Below are 21,149 nucleotides of genomic sequence, written 5' to 3'. Positions count from 1 at the left end.
TATATCATTTTTAATCAGAAGTAATCCTTGTAACCCTTGTTATAAAACAGAATGATACTATGAAGATTAAAATTTCAGCCACAATATGTGTGAAGGAATGGGTTCTAAGTACAGTACTTTCATTTTTTCATTATTAGAAATTAGTAATTAGAAAGAAAACCAATGTGTCACTTATTTATTGTCTATTTCATATGCCTATTTATTCTATATTCTCTGTTATGCTGTTCTATGTTTGTCTGCATTGAAAAACCTGGAGCCACGTCGTCTCGTCTCTCTATGTACCTGTACAGTGTATAGCAGAGATGACAATAAAGTTGACTTTGACTTTTTTGACTTGACTTTCACTATATGAGTTAGTGTTGGTGTGTGTATGAGCGTACCTGCCACCATTGGGGATGTTGGTGTAAGCTGGGCTGCCCTTGTAAAGGTAAAAGCAATGAGGCTATGTAAAGTCCTAAATACAGTGACCAGCCTGGATTCTGATCCAGAATAATAGGGCTGCATGATGGCTGTGGTAACCATTATAACAGCGTATGGCACTATGGATAAAATATGAAGCTACATATTTAAATTTGAAAAACTTTCCACCATGCTACAGGAACATCATTATTTACAAAAGGAATCTTCGACGTGCAGTAATTCTGAGCCACTGTGATCTAGTCACATAGGTGTGGCTCTTTAGCTGTTGGGAAACATGACTGCAAGTAATAAGGCAGCCAGTGAGATACACAATCCACAAATTACATTTTTTGCAAATTCAAAGTACACAATGAAAATGAATAATACATGTTTAAACCAGATGTATTTTCCCATGTAATTCCTGATAAAGTCTGTGCAGGCATGATGTGAAAGTTCAGCAGGAGCCAGACATATGTCTCTGAGAAGCTAGTTGAAGAGAGTGGCCTCCAGCAATTGGCAAGAAACTCATCTATGACATGTGCATCATTATTATGGCTGGAACCTGTGCCGGGTTATCGCCTAAAGCCCAGATTGAATTTATAATGTGATTGGGGAGATAAGGATGTGATAATGTTAAATGCTGATGCAGTGTATACGGGAATAAAAGTATCTACAAATGAAAAAGCAACTATAAAATATCAATTTCTATACTCATTAAAATTATCATTTCATTTTATAAATGTAACATGTATGAGTAAAACATTAAATTCACTAAAAAACTAGGAAGAAAAAGTACATATAAATAATTCAGTGTTTTATATAAGTGTTCCATCTTGATCTTTTTATGCTGGATTATAAAATATATTTTTTTCATTCAAAAATGTAACATTTAACATATGATGCCCCAGACAGTGGGCTGAACAGTTGCCTGAGTTCTTATTACTCAACAGAGAGACTGAGAGGCCAGCTGGTCTAGATCTGCCAGATATTTTTTTTCATTCAAAGACTGTTGGCACTAAGGGGTTTGTCTGTCTGCAGAGTCTGCATCCTGACGTAGGTTTTTGTTTTTGAAATGTCATGTTAGTTGTGCAAAAGTGTTTCATGAAATGTGGCCATCTACTGTAAGAGGCATTTGTTTCTGATCATACCAAAATAAAAAAGTCTATTTACTTCCTACTCAGGTCCTCATGTGTCAGTGTCCATATCTGCATTTCCAAAGAGTATACTATGCCATTTAGCATCTCACCACCCTGCCAAAAATGTTTCTTGATACATAGAAGAATGTCCCAGCACACCTAATATCTCAGAAGAATGGATAAAATGGCTCTTCACAAAACTGACCTTTATAAATGCATACCATAGACCATTTTTGTTGATGACTGACAAAGAAGACAAATGAAAACAGAAAAATCAACAAGGAAGATTTTGATCTGAAGGTAAGGATTTCTACTAGAATATGCAGAAAAGCAAATCACTTACACCTTAGTTTCCCAGATATGGTCTTAGAAGTTCAGTAAAATTGAGGTAATCATGATTTTCAAGGCTACTAGTAGAGATAAAGATGAAAAATGTTTAATTAACTGATTGTAATGGAGGGCAGGATTAGGCTGACGGCCTGGCCAGGCTAAATCTTGTACCCTTACCTGGCAGTGTAATGGATAGAAAGGGCTGGACTGCCTTCAAAGAGTACATTCTCCCCTAACACACATTCATTTACCGGCTTGACATGTGGGGAGTTGCGATCCCGTGTGGCAGCCCTACTGGGTTTCCTGGGTGCTGGCCGGGGAAGGGCTGTTTCTACTATAAGCGGCTTCTGCTTGACCCAGGGGTGACTTCCTTGACACCGGAATGACTCCTGGTTTCGGCATAAAAGAAGCTGACTTTGTCCACTGCCCACCCTTACTTTGGAAATGTATTATGTGCATTATTGTAGTTACTACTCGTATTTCAATAAATTGATGACTGAGGTATTCTATGAGTATGGCAATGTGAGAACGAAGGTACTGATAAAGCAACAAGTAAATACAGTATATGTTCATTATTACATAGTTGTCTGACACCCTTATTAAAGTTAACTTACAAGATCATCTCACCATTGTTTACAGATATTTTATTCTACTCTGCTCCACTATTACATTCTACGTTTAAAGCAAAGGCAGGATAAGTGACTTTGCTTAGTGTCACACAGAGGTTGGAATCGAACTGGCAACCTTCGGGAATAAAGTATAGCATCTTAGTCACAACATGACTATATGTTATACGTATACTTCTATTCATAGTTTATATGGGCATTATTAATCAATTCATTTTTTAGACATGATCATTCCAAAATAAGTTATTTGCCACATAAAATAAATATAACAAATTTCATCCAGCCATACTTTATTGGATCTCTTTAATCAATTTCAGGGCCAACATCCTCAAATGCAACTAACTAGGAACCAACTGAAAACAGGACCAATTACAGAGTAGCCAGATAACAGAACATGTGCATCTTTTTAATTATCTTTTTTTAAATGATCTTTTTAATTAAATTTTCCGAGTCCACTCAAGTATATCATTCAATAGGATGCTTGATTTCTGGGTAAGATATCATGTGTTAGGTGGCACAGTAATTTCAGACATCCAGAGTCCTGGTTTCACTTTAAAATTATTCACTGTGTGTGGTGCTCGCATACGTACTGTATATTCCATGTCGTGTAGGGTTTTTTCACTTTATACCAGTGGCTTTCTGAAACATCCACAATATATGCAAATTAGGGTGCTGAATGGTAATTTTTCTGGATTGCAAAATTTATGCTGTAATTGCTGTTTAGTCTGCTTATGCTGAATGCATTTTAATTGTATGATATTAAATTGGAGACTTAGTTCTGATAAATATAAAGATGTAATACACATGTATATATTTGTCAAGATGACTAAAATATTGCCAGATAAGTTACTCTGGTTTATTTAAGGTGTTGCATTTTTGTTTTTGTAGAAATAACTTCTGGCATACACTCCCATTGGAAAGAAATAATAAAAAAGAATAATGTGCCAAATCACTTTGGGAATTAATATACGTCAGAAGCTGAAATTGTGGTCGCTACTGTTAATATTGTGAAAAATGATGAGATCTCTTGTATTTCAGTCCCCTAAAGGTTAGCTACTGTATCATAGTTTTTAAGCCTTCCCTTTATTGCTTCACAAAGAGTGTTCTCTTCTTTCATTTTTTTGCTGTTGGTACCCTTCTAGTCATTTGTTAGAAATAGCCATATCACCTGCATTTCAGAACAGGTCACCCACCTAAAGCTAAGCATGTTTGGGCCTGGCCCATACTTGGATGGGAGACCATCTAGATAAAGTTTGGGTCGCTGCTGGAAGAGGTGTGGGTGAGGCCAAAATGTGGAGCTTAACCTGTGGTCTGTGTGTGGATCCCAATGCCCCAGTGTAGTGACAGAGACACTGTGCTGTAAAAATGGTACTGTCCTTATGATGAGGAGTAAAATCAAAGTCCTGATTCTCTGTGGTCTTGAAAGATCCCTGGGCATCTTTTGAAAACCGTTGGTTTAGTCAGTGTATGTTTTGACTAAAGTGTCCATCATGGCCTGGTCATTATGGCCCCCCTAAATCTCCGCTTATCTCTAATTAGCTAACTTTCACCCCATCATCACTTAATAGCTAATGTGTGCCCAGAGGGAATTGGGCAGTCTAATGGTCTGGAATCCCTACAGATTTTATTTTTTCTCCAGCCGTCTGGAGTTTTTTTGGTTTTTCTGTCCCCCCTGGCCATTGAACCTTACTCTTATTCGATGTTAATTAATGTTGACTTATTTTATTTTCTTACTGTGTCTTTTATTTTTCTGTTCTTCATTATGTAAAGCACTTTGAGCTACTGTTTGTATGAAAATGTGCTATATAAATAAATGTTGTTGTGTGGTGACTGATGTTGCATCATCCAGGTAGGTGTTGCACATTGGTGGTTTTTGAAGTGATTCTCCTCTGTCTAAGTAAAGTGCTTTGAGTAGCAAGAAAAGCACTATATAATTAATTATTATAATTATTATGTCTTTGCCTGCTCATGATTATCTAACTCACTGACAGTGCAATAACAGGTGTCATAATAAATCAGTACAGACAGACAGCTTACTTAATGTTACGTAGAATTCTTCTGCTTAGATTCAAAAGTTCAATGCTGAGAATTCATAGTTTAATAATTCACAAATGTGTTCACTTCCTATTATAAGGCCAAATGGTATTTTACATCTATGTATGTAGGTAAAAGTACAAGCTTGTTTATCGTTGCTATTGTGTGGTTAATAAAAAAAGTAAATGATCATAAATAATGAGAGAATCATTGATTTTAAATTGTTAATACCATTTTGAAATAATCACAGAATGGATGTAAACTTCTGTGATCTGTGAATTCCTCTGTCAGTCATAAGAGGCAACCAAAAGAGGCTGGTATTAGGTTGGTCCTCTATTCTCAAATCCACTTCTCCAAATTCTTAAAATTCAACAGTAATAAATGGAAAAAGGAAGCCAACCACCAAAACTGACAGAAAAATGCCAGTATGTAGTGAACAATAATGTAGAGGAAGGTAAAGAATGATATATATATATATATATATATATATATATATATATATATATATATATATATATATATATATATATATATATATATATACCATTATATATTTTTGCATTACAATATCATGAAAAGCTGAATGTTATGAACTGTCTCTAAATGACAAAGGTTTTCTCTTTATATATTTTTAAAGGACTGCATGTACAATACAAACAAATTGGGATTTTAAAGAGAAAGGACAAGCTGAATGAAAACATCTGTCACATGATTATAGAGAATATCGATCACAAACAGAAACGTGACACCTTTCAATTGATTTATGATATAATAAGCAGTACAATATTGTAAAAACTTAAAATTAATAATTATCCTTTAAATATTTGCGTTATTTGAACATTCACAAAATAGCACGGTATTAGAGAGCTTCTTCTGATGAAAATGCAACATACTGAATAGAAATGTACTGTAGTTGATACTTGAACAACTGTGTGTGCTTGAAACTCACTCACTTTTATACTTGAGTTAATGGCCTCCAGCAACATAGCTTTGAGTGCCTATTATTTTATTTATGCCCCTTTGCTTGGTTGAAGATAAAGTTGTGATAACATCTTTGGGAACAGTGACAGCTGCCTTTAGAGTGCATTGCATCAGTTTGGAGCTCTAAGATGTGACACATCATTTATAAAGATTTTGATATCAAGTATGAGTTAAGACCTCTGGCTCCTTGCTCAACCATGAAAGATTTAGAATGCTACCTTGAAGTGGAATACCCTTAATGTGGAGTTTTCATGATTCCCTAGTTTTCTGCATTTCTGTATTTCAACAATCCCAAGACATTTTCCCAGGTTTCATGGCCAAGCTGACTCAATAAATAAATAATTGCATTTTGCTAGCATCACAAAGCTTGGTATTAGGTTAGTTAAGTACTGCTGGTCTTACTGGAGAGCCCACAAGGACTTGCTTCCCTGACTTCACCCTATTTGGTGAAGAGCACAAAATGGTGGTGTCATTGACAAAAAATCCTTTTAAAGACATCTTTAGCTCTTTCTAAAAGCGACTCACACAAACACATTCACTGGCACCTGCCTGTCTGCTTTAAACACAATTGTGTGCACATATCATGCTCTTACTGAATGAGTAGTGTGACCACAAAGAGTACCAGTGAAGCCCCAAACCCTAGACCCAGTAACACATTACATATTTTACAAAAAAATCAGTTATTCATTCACACCAGCGTACTTTCCAATGAACTCCTCTCCAATTATAGCCACAATTACAAAGCAAATACACAGTTCTTCCTCCTCTTGTCCTCCACTGAGTGTTGCCCACTGCCTCCCGACTCTGACTCATTAATGTGAGGCAGCGGGCAGTGAGGATACTGGCAGTGTTCAGCATTCAGGTTTAGTCATGGAAGGGTGAGAATGAGACTACATTGCTAACAAATAAGTGATGAAATCATGTCAGTCTTAATTTTCTGTAACTGCAATGCATTGTAAATGATCAGAGATTGTTAAAATATTATGTTAGTTTTAAAATATGCAAAATTGTGTAAAGAAGAAGTTATTTTAAAATGGGGGTAGATTATATAGCTGCATTACTCTGAAAAGGCATACCCTTCAAAATGTATTTTATTTAAATACAGTGTGTTTTAGATGCAGTACATATAGAGAGAGCAAGGATGTCTTTTTTGCAACAGTATGAAGAAATGGGAAATCTGTGCAAAATTTGGCAGAAGGGATTTGCATAAAGGTGGTGGTAATACCTCGCCAATCTGTAGGGTGGCCCTGTATACTAACGTCTCTTTTCTTCCTCCCTCTACAGACTGGATGACTGACCGCCCTAATGCCTCTGATGTCACTTCTGGTATCTGTCCACCTTGACCCACCCCTTCCTGCCCGGTCTGAACTTTACTGAACGTGTCGCCATCTTGGAGCAGTTGCTCTTGAGGCTTGCATCCGTAAGGGGGTTTTGTTCTTCCCTTCTTAACGCTTTTATACTTTGTGTTTGCTTTCACTTAAATGGGGTTTGCCTGCAGGTGCCCCAACATTTTAGGCCTGTTTGTGTTTTTTATTAAAACATATACACACACATACACACACATTCAAATTTAAACCTACAGTATATATATTAGATAAAATCTTCTACAAGGTACACATTAAAACTGACGTACTTTTGCCTAAACAGTTTCTATTAAAAGAAAACACTTTTGTAAAGAGTTGCAATTTAACTGAATGAGCACACTTGAGTTAAACTTGTATCCAGCTCAATATTTTAGCTTGTGATGAATCAATACAATCCAGCAAGATGATGTTTTGCCTTTAAACACAGGCCAGCATAACGGGATCCGCTACTCTGACACAGTAGGCAGCACTGTTGCTCGATTGTGCTTTGTCTGTGGCTCTGTTCTTAGCTGGGAGCTTTCTTCGTGTACACTAAATGTTGTTCTCACGCTCTTCTTCTTTTCTTTTAAATCATGGGTATACATTGATTTGAAACAGTTAACTGGCACAGGGGGGTTCAGTATAGGTGTGTATATCATTGCAAGTGGTGCTATGGTCAGTTTCATGCAGGCTCATGTTATTGCTGACTAGGCTAAGGCTTCCTGAGCACTTTTTTTGGAAATCCGGATTCAAAAATAATTGCATGCAATTGAACAACCTGCAGTGGTACCAAACTTAAAGAAATCATTTAATAAATATTACTCTCCAAATGTTTATAATTTGTTTTTTTTCCTGTAGCTGATGGCTGATAAACAACCATTGCTACTAAAGCCTTAGAACTGAAGAATCATATCTGTGCTATCATCATTGTAACATACATTAAATATCTTTGACAAGCTGCCTATAAAGGTACAAAGCGAAGACGATGGGAAGCAAACGCCTCTCTCACAAATGGTGTTTACAGGCTCACCAACTGCCAAGTGTGAATGTAATAGTGATGCCTTCTATGAAGAATGAATGTTTCATACACAGCAGAAGACATGTTAACCTATGCAAGCCCCTTATAAGAAGTTGTATACAGTCATCTAAATATGCTCAACCAGTGCAATGGACACATTAACTCCCAGCATTCACACAGCTAAATAAAAAGCTGTTGCTAGTTGTTGACCAGCTGTTGCTGGTCTGCTGGAGCCAATCCCAGCCAACACAGGGTGCTAGGCAGGAAACAAACCCCAGGCAGGGCGCCAGCTCACCGCAGGGTGCACACACATTAGGGACAATTTACAATCGCCAATTCTCCTAACCTGCATGTCTTTGGACTGTGGGAGGAAACCGGAGCGCCCAGAGGAAACCCACGCAGACACGGGGAGAACATGCAAACTCCACTCAGACAGGACCCGGGAAACAAACCCGGGTTTCCTAACTGCGAGGCAGCAGCGCTACCCAATACCCCAATAAGATATTTAATAATCAACTTTTTTGAAAGATTACTGATTTTATGGATTCATTTTTATTCCTCCATTAAACATTTTTAGTATTTTTAGTCTAGTAAAATGAGATCTCAAATATCCAAACTCAGGTGTTCCATCAAAACAGGGTGCATTCTAAACTACTTTATTTTATAAACTACCAAAATAATCCAAAAATGTGCATGAAGAAGAGAAGGTACTTCATTGATTCCATTATATCTATTAACCTCAAACACAAGTGGCTTTTGGAATGAGATGAAAATGAATGAGGTGGATTTTTACATTTCACATTTATTTTTATGTCTCTTTTAAAAGAACTGAAACACAAAACAAACCGGGAATAAAAAGTAACAAGTGGAGAACCATTTTTTCATTATAAAACATTCTAATGGAAAAGAAAGAGTATACCTTTTGTTTAAAACGCTGAAACATTGGTGGTTTAAAGAATGGAGTCAATGAACCGATTGCTAATTTTTACTGATTTACACACCAGAGTATGTGAAATATTTTGGTGGTAGAAGAGAATCAAAAGTATTCTGTATAACACAATACACCACAGCCTAATGAGCTTACAATACACTCAACTGAACCAGGCCTGATTTAAAAATAATTCAATTAATGCATGATAAATAGTTTTAGTGCTTGCAAACTCAGGTTTAAGTTAGTGTGGCTGCTCTGTTGAAATGTCTTATTCCAGGTAATGAGTGGGCCCTACATGGCACTGATGCTCTGCCAAGTTTGGTTGAATCCTGCCTTGTGGCTGATGCTGTTAGGATTGGCACTGGCTCACCGTGACCTGCACTGGATTAAGGGGGTTTGAGAATGTTTTGTAGGCTGCCATGCATGACTGTCAGAATCTGAACATATTTTATTTAGTTACCATGTTTACCATGTTACCATAAAATTTGCCATTTAGAAATTAATTCTTATTGCTACTATGCTTATATTTCCTTGCTGGGAGGTTCATTGCTATGGCACTATGCAATTTCTAGGTGTGTGTGTGTGTATGTCTGAGAGAGAGACTCTGCGTGTGGCATTATGTTATGGTTGCCATTTTATTTAAAAGTGAGCTCTACATCAGAAAACTGTCTGAATTTGTTTAAAAATAAAGAAAATGCTACCTCATGAAAAACTCTATTCTTGGGCATTTAAATGCTGTACAAGGAATTGTCCAGTTTTGACAGCTTGTCTGTTTAAGGGATTCTGAGTGCAGATCAAAAATAACATTTATGTTATTATTAGTATACCAGACTGAGCATGCATAAATCTAAATTTTGGATTGAACTGAATTTAAAAGAATTTAGTTCATGTTAATGCTGGGGAACATACAGTAGATGGTATGAATTTCTGTGTTTTGTCCTTCAAATAAATCTCTGCCATTTGCTATTACCATGAAGGTTCAATAAGGTTTGCATAGACAGATCTAAACAGGTAAATCAAACCACCATTATTTTGTCATTCTTTGACTGTGTGTGGTCGGACTGTGGCAACCCTGCTAATGTAATTTGAGCTACAGCTGTCAAAACTGCCATTAAATTAAAGCCAGTGGTACGATAGGAAACATACTTTGATTTGCATATGAAGGTCTACTCATTGTGTTTCATCACAGTTGTCAGAGCTAGCAAATATGCATTGGTGATAAAAAGTTTATGCATCCTTTAGAATTATCTTTACTGCGACATGTATTTGTTAGTCATCTTTGCCCTGCTGCAGGTTTTCTATATTGCTCTTTATGTGATAAAAACACAAAACAGGAGTTATCTTCTGCAGTGAAAATAAGCTTATAGTAACATGGCAAGCCATTTTTATTATTTTTGGACTATTCACACTTGTTTTTAAAGGTCTTCATTTTTTTTTATTGTCATTCTGTGGACTCCATTTTAGGCTGTGGGCGTTTCATTTATGGTCACTATGCCTATTGCTGGTCATGTGACCTAGGGAGTCACATGACTTGTTTCAGCACCTTCCACTTATATAAGATGGAGTTGTTTGCATCCAAAAGTTTAGTTTCACTATGAAGACATATATTGCAATTAGAGCTGGTTAGGGGCAAATAAAAACAATGTTTTATGAGGGCATTTTTCATTGTTATTTTGCCTTTGACTTTTGATATTATGTTTTTGACTTACACTACTTTCTGTCACTAATGCTATTCTCAACTGTGCCAGCATAATAACTTAAATTAAGCTGTTTGCTTCTGTTCATCTTTTGGCAATTGTTCTCTTTCCAGTCCTCTTTGGAAACTATTTCTTTCAAGGTATCCATAATACTTATTTTTTTAAAGACCACTTTTGTTTTTTCTTCATTTTTTTGTTTATAAATTTTAATTTTATTTTTAAAAAACCAGAACATTACAGTGGAATACTATCCAATCGTACAAATAATATTAATTACAGATAGAACCATTTACTTCAAAACAAATATAGAGAAAACAAAAGCAAAACAAGATTCAAACCCTACCAAAGAGAAATAGAAGAAGAAGAGAGACGCATTGATGTAAATATTTCAGATAATCAGGTACCATTTCATTTGGTTTCTATTTGGGTAATGGCAATTTTATAACACTTCTTCCCGAAATGATATCAGTCTCTCATTCGTCTTTAGTCTTCAGCTATATGCTAGTATACGTTTTGTTCTGTAGTGTGTCAGAGGTGGCTGGGGTGGCGACCCAGCCGGGACGCCCAAGAGGACAGGAGGAGAGCTTGCGCCTTCTCCAAACCACGAGGGGGTGACCGCCCTGGTTGTGTTGGGGGCCACAGGTAGAGGGCTTGGAAGCCCAACCCTGTAGGGGCCCGTGGTCACCACCATGCCTTTGGAGCCCTGGGCCTCAGCACTTCCATCACACCAGGAAGTGCTGGGGGGAAGAGGAGCAGCAACACCCGGAGGACTTCCGGCTACACAGTTGGTGCTTCCTCCGTGGGTGTCGGCAGAGGCTCCTCAGGAAGCACCTGGAGCCCATCCGGGCGTGCATAAAAGGGGCCACCTCCCTCCAGTCGACGAGTGGAGGCGGTCTGAGGACTGAGCAAGGCATTGTGTTGGCCAGGACTTGAAGGGGTGATTGGTGCTGCGGCACTGGGTTGTGCACTGTAAACTAGTATTGAAAATAAACATGTGTGGTGAACCAACATGTCTGCCTGTCTGTGTCCGGGCTGTACCCCACAAGTGGATTACATTAATAGGAAATAAAGATGTTCACAGTTCACAACTATAAAAGGCCAACTCTGTTTTGTCACTTTCTTTACATTTTTCATTTACATTTATTCAGTTAGCAGATGCTTTTACCCAAAGTGACTTGCAAAGGAAGTAAACATGATCAAGTAAACATAAGTTTGGGGGACTGTTCTTAGACAAGTGCGTTATTAGAATGTAGTGGCTTAAATGACCTGAGCATTGACAAACAACAGAATATTAAACATCAAGATAAAAACAAAGAATTTAACCCTGTCTGGCACAGATTAATGTCTGCATCATCCAGTGATCATTTAGTAAAACCAGTTTGTAATTTCCGGAGTAAAGCAAGAAATCACAGAAACATGCTCAATTCATGAAGGAATCTAATTAAAAGCAGAGACTGATTGGGACAAGTCAGGGAACCCAAGGCTAAACCTGAAAACCCCTGTTTTTAAAGTGAGCTTAAGGGAAAGTGAGCATGGATGTGTCTGTGAGGGGACCCTGTGATGGGCTCACTGCCCCCCATGAATTGGTGGGCTTGAGAATGTTATGTCATGATACATTCCTGAAGATGCATGGGGTGCTGTTGTTTTGCTGCCAGCTAAGCACAGTGATTTACTACTTTAAAATGAACATGTTGAACTGTAAATCTGAGAGGAACATGCACACAAAGAATGTAATGCTCACATGCTAACTGTTTTAACAAAATGTATTAGTAAAATCTCCTGTCTGCAAGGTTTTAACTACACTTGGTCAAGCTTAAATTTAATGAAAATATTTCCAAGAAAACAGAATTTGCATTTCTTTCCATTATAATCTTTTTTTTTACTATTTTTATTTTCATTTTTTATGTACCCAAAAATGGTAACATTCTCAAGAAGAGATCTTGATGAACAATAGAAGACATCTCAGTTTGCAATTATTTCTTTAGAAGCATCCTGCATGTTTTTGAAATTGTTAGCGGTGTTTTGGTAACTTCATCGCATCACCGCACTTTTGCTTTCCCTTTGTGGTATGATTTTCAGGATTGCTGCCATACTGTTAATAGCAATGGCACCCATTGCTTGTCATGGGATATGGGCATGGCATGATGTGTTAACTTCATTGCTTTACCACAATAAAAGATTGGTGGCACCACTAGCAAGATGTCAGAATTTTACTAAAGAAAAACAATTTTTTATTTACTGTTGATTATTTAGGAAAACTCTATATTGAACTTTGATAATATAATAATAGTAATTGTCTATTTTGCTTTCCATACCCATTTAGTTCCTTTCCTGCTGCTCAAATATTATTAATCATTACACACACTTCATATCATAACATGTGTGGTCCCCGGCCGGACTCAGAGGAGGGCTTCTGCCTCCTCCAGACCGCGAGGGGGCGTCCGTCCTGGTTATGTTGGGGGCCGCGGGTAGAGGGCTTGGAAGCCCAGCCCTGTAGGGACCCATGGCCACCGCCATGCGGCGCCCCGATGCCGGTTTATCCCGTGTGGTCCCCAGCCGGGACGCCTTGGAGGACCAGAGGAGGGTGTGTGCCTCCTCCAGACTGAGAGGGGGCGTCCGTCCTGGTTATGCAGGAGGCCTCGGGTAGGGGGCTTGGAAGCCCAGCCCTGTAGGGACCCGTGGCCACCGCCAGGCGGCGCCCAGTGCCTATTTATCCCGGGAGCCCGGCACTCCCGCCACACCAGGAAGTGCCAGGGGGAAGACGACAGGGGACACCTGGACGGCTTCCGGGTGCGCAGCCGGCACTTCTGCCACACAGGGGTGTGGCCAACTCTAATTGCCGGGAAGCAGCTGGAGCCCATCCGGGTTCCCATAAGAGGGGCCAGGAAGAGAAGGCACAGAGACTGTGAGCCCTGGACTTTGGGGGAATCGGTGCAAGAGGCACTGGGGTTGATGCACTACAAACTTGTAAATATTGTAAATAAACGGTGTGTTGGGTGAACTTAAGATGTCCGTCTGTGTGTGTCCGGGCCAGCTTTCACACATGGAATGGCCAAATGGGGGAGGCAGCTTGATGGATGAGGTCTCCAGGACTCTAAACAAATCAAAATATTATGTGATGTCTTCCACTGTTAAATTCTGCTATGTACTTCTAAAATTATTTTTATACTGTATTGAGGATTTGTTCTGTTCTGTGTATTGTATTGTATTGACCCCATTCTTTTTGACACCCACTGCATGCCCAAACCTACCTGGAAAGGGGTCTCTTTTTGAACTGTCTTTCACAAGGTTTCTTCCATTTTTTCCCTACTGTTTTTTTTTGGGTGTTTTTCCTTGTCTTCTTAGAGAGCCGAGGTTGGGGGGCTGTCAAGAGGCAAGGCCTGTTAAAGTCCATTGTCCATTGTGGCACTTCTTGTGTGATTTTGGGCTATACAAAAAATAAATTGTATTGTATTATATTGTATTGTATCTCTGCCCTGCAAGGAGAAGTAAAAGTTTCAGATAGCTTATAGGAAGGTCCAGGGACTCTTCCAACATCTGCGAGAGCTAATGGAGTGGGTTTCTCTGCTTAGTTACAGTTTTTTTTTTATCCTAACTCCAAATAGGGTGGCGACTCAATTTCTGCAACGAAAGCCATAAGCAATAAAACTACTGATCCCTACAGGCTTCTCACGCATCAAGCTAGATACCGGAGCCGTTCCTTCCTTAACCCTCCATCAGGCGCAAACTGATCTAACAGGCACACAAATGACACAATATTGGATAGCTCATGTTCTGATTGGCGGAGCTGGACCCGCCTCTGAACCAACCACACGCATCGTGATGAGTAATCGCGGATTCAACATCGTGGAAGGCAGATATGGTGTCAGAGATCCCACAAGCACATTGTCCCCAAATATGTTATTAGTGACAAAATAGGATTTTAAAATTTTGCCTTAATTGTCTGAGACTCTCTATTACCATATGTCACAATAATGCACTGTCATATAGAGTGTTACTTTATATTTTGTCACCATTCGTATTAGACACATTGCACCTGATAGTGCAATTTCACCCCATATGTACATGAGAGCATGAAGATGCTTCCAAAAGAACTTGTTGCAGGAGAACTAGCCAGATGCAGTGTAAAAACAGTGGGAATGCCAAGGCATCTTCAAGCAATAATGCAAAAATATCGCTCACATAGAGAAGAGGCAGAAAATGAAGATGAAGGAAACACTTCAGGACCAGAGACAGTGGTCACAGAAGGCTTTCAAGATACAAATGCAAAAAATGCCACACTGCACTTGATTTGGAGTATGGTCTGCAAGTCATGCTTTGGAAACAAACCTACAGAGTAAACAAGGGGAGTTTTGTTCAGTTACAAGAAGATAGCGTACTCCTTCCATAAACATTTGTTTCAAAGAACATCCTCTGTGTCATGTACATAATATTTTGCACAATGTTCTCAGCTATTTTGTCTTTTGTTAAAAGGGGAATAAACAGATAAAATTATTGCAAATGAAATCATGTGTAATATGCACAGGTTGTATTTTTAAAGCATTACACCAAACTGTTGATACAGTTATACATTATAAGCACTCACATTTTGAATTCCTATTTTGCAATAGTATTTCTGACGTGTGCCTGACAGACACCTTGTACCCGTACATGTGAGGAATTGCATAGCGCCTGACGGAGGGTTATAATAAGTTCCATTTGTACCTGTGGATCCCAGTTTCCCGTGACCAGAGTCTCCAATGTGTGGTCTGAATTCTTGTCTGAATTCCCACTCAAAGTGCTGTGCAATCTGCTAGTGAGTTTACTTTGAAATAGTCTTGTATTAAGCATTAGAGATTATGCTTCCAAGGATATATTTAAAAATCAACATTAGAAAAAGAAGGACAAAAGCAGAGAACCTGCTCTTTTACTCACGTGGAATTTTGTTCAGCTCATTCATGAACTTGTCCTTCATCTTAGAGAAACCATTCTCCTTCCCTGCTTCCCCAGGACCAGCTGGATGTGTGGCATTAGTGATGGTGGTTGACGCAGTAGCAGTCGATGGTGGCGCTGCCAGTGCTTCCCTGCGACCTTCAGTCATTTTCTCACAGGGCCACCAGATTCAAGCTATTAAAGAGAAAATGAATTAAACTCATGAGTTTAGGATAAGAATAAGAACACTGTGTACCCCTGTTAGGTAGATTTAATTATAGATGGTTTTATGACTATGGTAATTAATTCACAATTTATGGATTGCAAAATTCTTCAAAAGACTGGTAATTTTCAACTACGTGTTCTTCAAAACCAGATACAAATTTTAGGTACACAAGTACAGTTTAAGATTTTATTAATTTATGTGTGTTATGCCTTCTCCTAGTAATTGCTTTCCTCAATTAATAAGATTTTGAGAAAAAGCAAACTCTCTCATCATTTCACAGTGAAAGACAAAAAAGATATCTTGCAAAATTTTAAGCATGTCTTGACCCTGGCAAGCACCATCATCAGAGTAATTAGTTTGGCAAAAACAGCCTGTGATTATGGAGTAAAAAAAACTATGGGTTAAACCAATGGTGGGAAAAAATAATTATGTTGTAAAGTACAGCAAACACCTTTCATTAATTGTTTCTGTGACTTTTTTCACAAAACTCATGAAAGTGAATGGAAAATGAAAATTTGAATAATGAATTCTGTACAGATGTTCTTATTTTATTTTATAGGCAGGTGAAGACACATTCAAATGGCCCATATGTGACACTCCTACTGGCATTCCAATTAGCAAAAAATGTAAAAAAAAAAATAAGTAAAGCAATAAACTACAAATGTGTAAAACTACAAGTCCATTAATGATGATGAAAGGTTGATGCCTGTATCTAGAAGTAAAGAAAAAGCAATAATCAATTACTAGTTTGCTGTGGCCTGTGTGCCTAATTATTTTCATATATACTGTATAGGCTCAATGTGTACACACACACATACATTATTTAATATAACATTATCCAACCTGCTTCATCCAATTTAGTGTCACGGAGGCTATAGCCTTTTCTGGCAACATAAAGCACAAGGTGGGAAGCAACACTGGATGGCACAACAAGTTCTTTGCATAGTCCACCTTACGCTCACATATTCCTTTTCCCAAAGTGCATTGTCCTATTCTTGTTTGAATTAAGCTGAAACTTGATGTTTAACACATATGATGGATGGCTGGTGTTTCAGTCTGGCTGGGATGTACCTCAACTGAAAGAAAGAGCCTTTTCAGGGCACTACCTCCCCTGGGATGCTAGATGGCAGCTCCCCTGGATGGAAATGGTTCCCTGGATTCCCGCAGGGCAGCATGGGACATGGATTCCGTTTCTTCAGCCCTGTTGGGTACCGTGGGTGTCGATAGGGTGAGTTCACCAAGAACCCGGGAACTATTACGGTGATGCTAGCCCGGAAGTACTTTGGAGACATTAGGATGGAAACCCGCAGTACTTCTGGGATATTTGAAAAAGGCGCTTGACCCAGAGAAGGTATACTTCCGGGTCATGGACTTTAAAAGGACTATGGGAAACCCAGCAGATGGAGCCGAAGTTGGAGGAAGTGTTACAGAGCTGCTAGGAGTGGAGGATTGTTTATTTGTGTGATTATTGATTATTGTTATTGTTTATTGGAGAATTGTGGAGTGTGCGGTGCTTTGTGCACTTTATTTGAAGAAATTAAAGAATCTTCTTGGTGCTTTTAAACGTGTGTCCTGGACGTCTGTCTAGTGGGTTTAAAGGGTTAACAGCACCTCTAGCATCCACATACACAATAATTCAACAAAATTAGTTTTTCTTTACATAGTCCATACATCCATCCATTTCATGTACAGATTATAATCAAGTACTAGATCACAAGGGTCAAGAGAGATTCCTGACAGGATCAGTCAGAGGTAAAGCTGGACAAGGTGCCAATCCATTACAGAGCACACACAAACAACATTGTAACAACCGACCTAACAGCTTGCCTTAGAAGTCTTTTGAGAAACGCATATGAATTTGGGATAAGCATGCAAAGTGCATACAGAATGTACGAAGGTTTGGACTCAAACAGGAGCCCAAGTACAATTAGGCAACAGAAACTGAGACATCCTGATGTTCAGATAATTTAGAAATGCCATCACACTGTATAAAAAAAGCTTTTAAAATACTGTATACCACGTTCTTGCTTAAGCCTATATTTTGGAGTGGCCACTTTCCAAGTCTTAACCTTAGATCTTCTAACAGTAGTCTGCTCATTATTCCAAGAGCTAAGTATAAAAGAAGTGGTGAGGCAGCCTTTTGCTGTTATGTATCAAAAATCAGAATACATTACCAATAGAGATACACAAGACTAACACCGTGGAACATTTTAAAAAACTCCTTAAAAAAACACTTTTTTAATTTAGAATTTTATAGCTCCATTTTAGTTGTATTCTTAATAGAATATACAGTATATGCATAGACTTATCATATTCTTCAAGGGAATTGCAATCATTATCAATCTCTACTTTCATCTACTTTCTTTTCTGGTTTTTCTGTAGTGGCGTTTTGTGCCACCACCACCTCTTTGAGTGTAGCCACTGTGGTGCTTGAATGAAGGTGGGTGCCCTAGCTATCAATGAGACCTACTGTGTCACATCCTCTAGGATGTAGCCTAAAAAAACAACACTTTAAGAACATTTATGTTAGGTAGAATGTCCAAGGGGATCTGGGCAGTCTTTCACCTTGGAATCCTTGCAGATTTTGTTATTTTTTCCTAGCTTATCTGGATCTTTTTAAACTTTTTTTGCCTTCCCAGCCATCTGACCTTATTATTGTACTCATCTTTAGGGACTTAAAATACAATACTCTACATAAGTACTCTACCTTTCTAATAATTACAGTATGTATTTATTATATATAAGCCTGTATTGATTTGTTTTGTGTTATTTATTCATTATTATTCTTACCTAATTTTGTTTTTCATTTCTTCAAATTCTTTCTATGACATCTTGTAAAGCACTTGAGCCACATCCTGTACATGAAAATATGCTATAGGAATAAATAATGTTGTGGTTACTGCTACCTTAAAGAAGGAGTTTTTAGCCTTGTAAATATAATGCGCCTTCCAAGTGTTGCAAAATATGTTATACTAGCCGTCCCCCGTGGCTCCGCCCGCATAGTAGTGAAACAGGACAGTGAAGAGGGCCCTGCCCAGCTCCCTACTCCTGACATCATGCTTCCCCCTCACCTCGGCCCGCAGCCTCTGTCTTGTATTAGCACAAATATATCACTCCTGCAAGGGAACTATGATTATTAGCACGATGAGAGAAGTAGCAAAATCAACTGGAATGTTCAAGCAAATTATAGAAAAAAACCTGATCTAAATCCATGAAGTAGTTCTCTCGTTTACTAGCTAAGTGCAGGTAAGGAACACCCCAAGACTGGCAAATGAGAGAGGAGAGCACCGTCCCCTCCCCTCGGCCTGCTGCGTGTCTCTCAGATTAACACAAATAAATTGGTACCGGAAGCAAATTATGTTACATAGTGCAATGAGAGAAGTCGCAAAATGAACCGGAATGTTCAAGCAAATTATAGAAAAAAAACCTGATCTAAATCCATTAAGTAGTTCTCTTGTTGAAATCGGAGAGACATACAGATGTTGGATTTTATATATATACTAGCAAAATACCCGCGCTTCGCAGCAGAGAAGTAGTGTGTTAAAGAAGTAATGAAAAAGAAAAGGAAACATTTTGAAAATAACGTAACATGATTGTCAATGTAATTGTTTTGTCACTGTTGTGAGTGATGAGTGTTGCTGTCATATATATATATATACACACACACATATACAAATACATCCACATATATATAAATGTATATATACATATCTACATATACACACATACATATACATACACACATGCATACATACATACATACACACACACATATATAAACAAATATATACATACATATCTACATATATGCATACAAGAATGCTTTCAGCACCTTGTTGAATCAATGCTACGTAGAATTAAGGCAGATCTGAAGGTGAAAGGGGGTCAAACACCGTATTAGTATGGTGTTCCTAATATTCCTTTAGGCAAGTGTATATATATACCCGCGCTTCGCAGCGTAGAAGTAGTGTGTTAAAGAAGTTATGAAAAAGAAAAGGGAACATTTTAAAAGTAACATAACATGATTGTCAATATACAGTAATTGTTTTGTGAGTGTAATAATAATAAACAGCTCGTCTTCCTCTTTATCTGAGACATGACACACTGCATGCACGGGTTTTTTTTTTACACTGTCTTCCTTTAGCGGGACATTGACTTTTTCCACTGTGTGGTTTGTTTCTGCAGTAGCTGCACTTATGAATATGCTTGTATGTATCACATGCTTCATATTTTTTTGCTGTCTTCTCAATTGTGTAATTCGTTTTTTGTTCAGCACTCTTTGGAACTGTTGCTTTTTGTCTGTGCAATGCGTCAGTTCACGTGAGCCGCTCGGTGTACATCACTGCTTCTCAGGTCCATAATTCTGTCCAGGATAATTTACATGTGGAATTCTCCAAGACATTCCAGGTCTCTTTCACATCCCATAGAATTAGTTTTAGTGTAATCTACATCTCTATCCTGGCCCACAATGAGTGAATTTCAAGTGTGAGTGAATGACTGTGCATCCAGTGATGGACTGGCATCTTATTTGGGGATATTCAGGGTTGGTTTCTCCCTTATAATAGATGCTTCGAGAAGCCACCCCAGCTCCTCTAGACAGTGAAATGAGAAAATTGAATACAGAAATCAGACATTTACATAGTAATGTGCCACATTCTTACCTACTGTATAATAGTAAACATAACATATGATCTCTGCCCCCCCATGACCCTGTTCAGGACTAAGCAGGTTTAGAAAATGGTATGGTATATGCTATTCCTTTGGCTATTTGAACTGCATTCAATTTACTCCTCTTTTGAAAATGCACCTATTCATTAAATCTTTTATAAGTGCTTAGCATCTGTTCTAAAGGAAAGTTGCCATTGTACTGACAAAGACTTTAGAATGCTGATTTTTGTCTTAGTTTAGTCGCAGGTATCTCTCTATTATCAAAAAAAGGCAGACTAGGTAGATGAGACGTGATCTTCTCAGAAGTCAATTTGAAGTCCCGCGAGAGACACTTTAACTTGCTAGCTCTTAAAACAATGACAACCAACAAGCAAAACATGCAGTTCGCAGCAGATGATCCGACAACTTCTCCTTGCGTGCGTTCAGCCACCCTAACCCCCCTTCTTAACAACACAAGTAGCAGAGACACAAAGAGGCAAAAAGGACAGCGGCTGTACAGGCTTTAAAATGATTGACAGGCAGCGCAACAGCAGCTGCCCTCCCTTCACAATGCGAACAGCGTTATACGTCCTGCAAGAAAGAGATTTAACCATGCTCGGGGCCGAAAATAAAGGACAAGTATTGTTTTTACAACATCATGCGAGACAAGGCAGTGAGCAATCATTTAAAACAAGTCCACGGACATCTAACCTAGCAGTTGTTGGATTGCTTTTGGCAGACACGCATCATCATGTGCTCCCAGCTCTTAAAACAATGACATGCGACAAGCAGAACTGACAGCTCGTCAGCAGCAGAAAGACAGCAGATGATCCGATGGCATCTCCTTAGTGTTCAGCCTCCTCCCCCCCT

General features: G+C 38.5%; 1 protein-coding gene across 9 annotated transcripts in view; it reads right to left on the bottom strand.

The window, feature by feature from the left end:
* syt1a (synaptotagmin Ia) overlaps positions 1-21,149 on the bottom strand; it is a 1,201,488-nt gene that overhangs the window by 210,220 nt on the left and 970,119 nt on the right. For all 9 annotated transcript variants that reach the window (XM_039761735.1, XM_039761726.1, XM_039761732.1 and 6 more), the window contains one exon: positions 15,410-15,601. In XM_039761735.1, coding sequence (XP_039617669.1) covers positions 15,410-15,575 — 166 coding nt within the window. In that variant the 5' untranslated portion in view covers positions 15,576-15,601. The remainder of the gene's footprint in view (positions 1-15,409; positions 15,602-21,149) is intronic.

This window comes from Polypterus senegalus, chromosome 8 (assembly GCF_016835505.1).
Source record: "Polypterus senegalus isolate Bchr_013 chromosome 8, ASM1683550v1, whole genome shotgun sequence".
NCBI lineage: Eukaryota > Metazoa > Chordata > Cladistia > Polypteriformes > Polypteridae > Polypterus > Polypterus senegalus.
The sequence above is the reverse complement of the archived record's forward strand: the minus strand, read 5'-3'. Positions and strand labels throughout refer to the sequence as shown.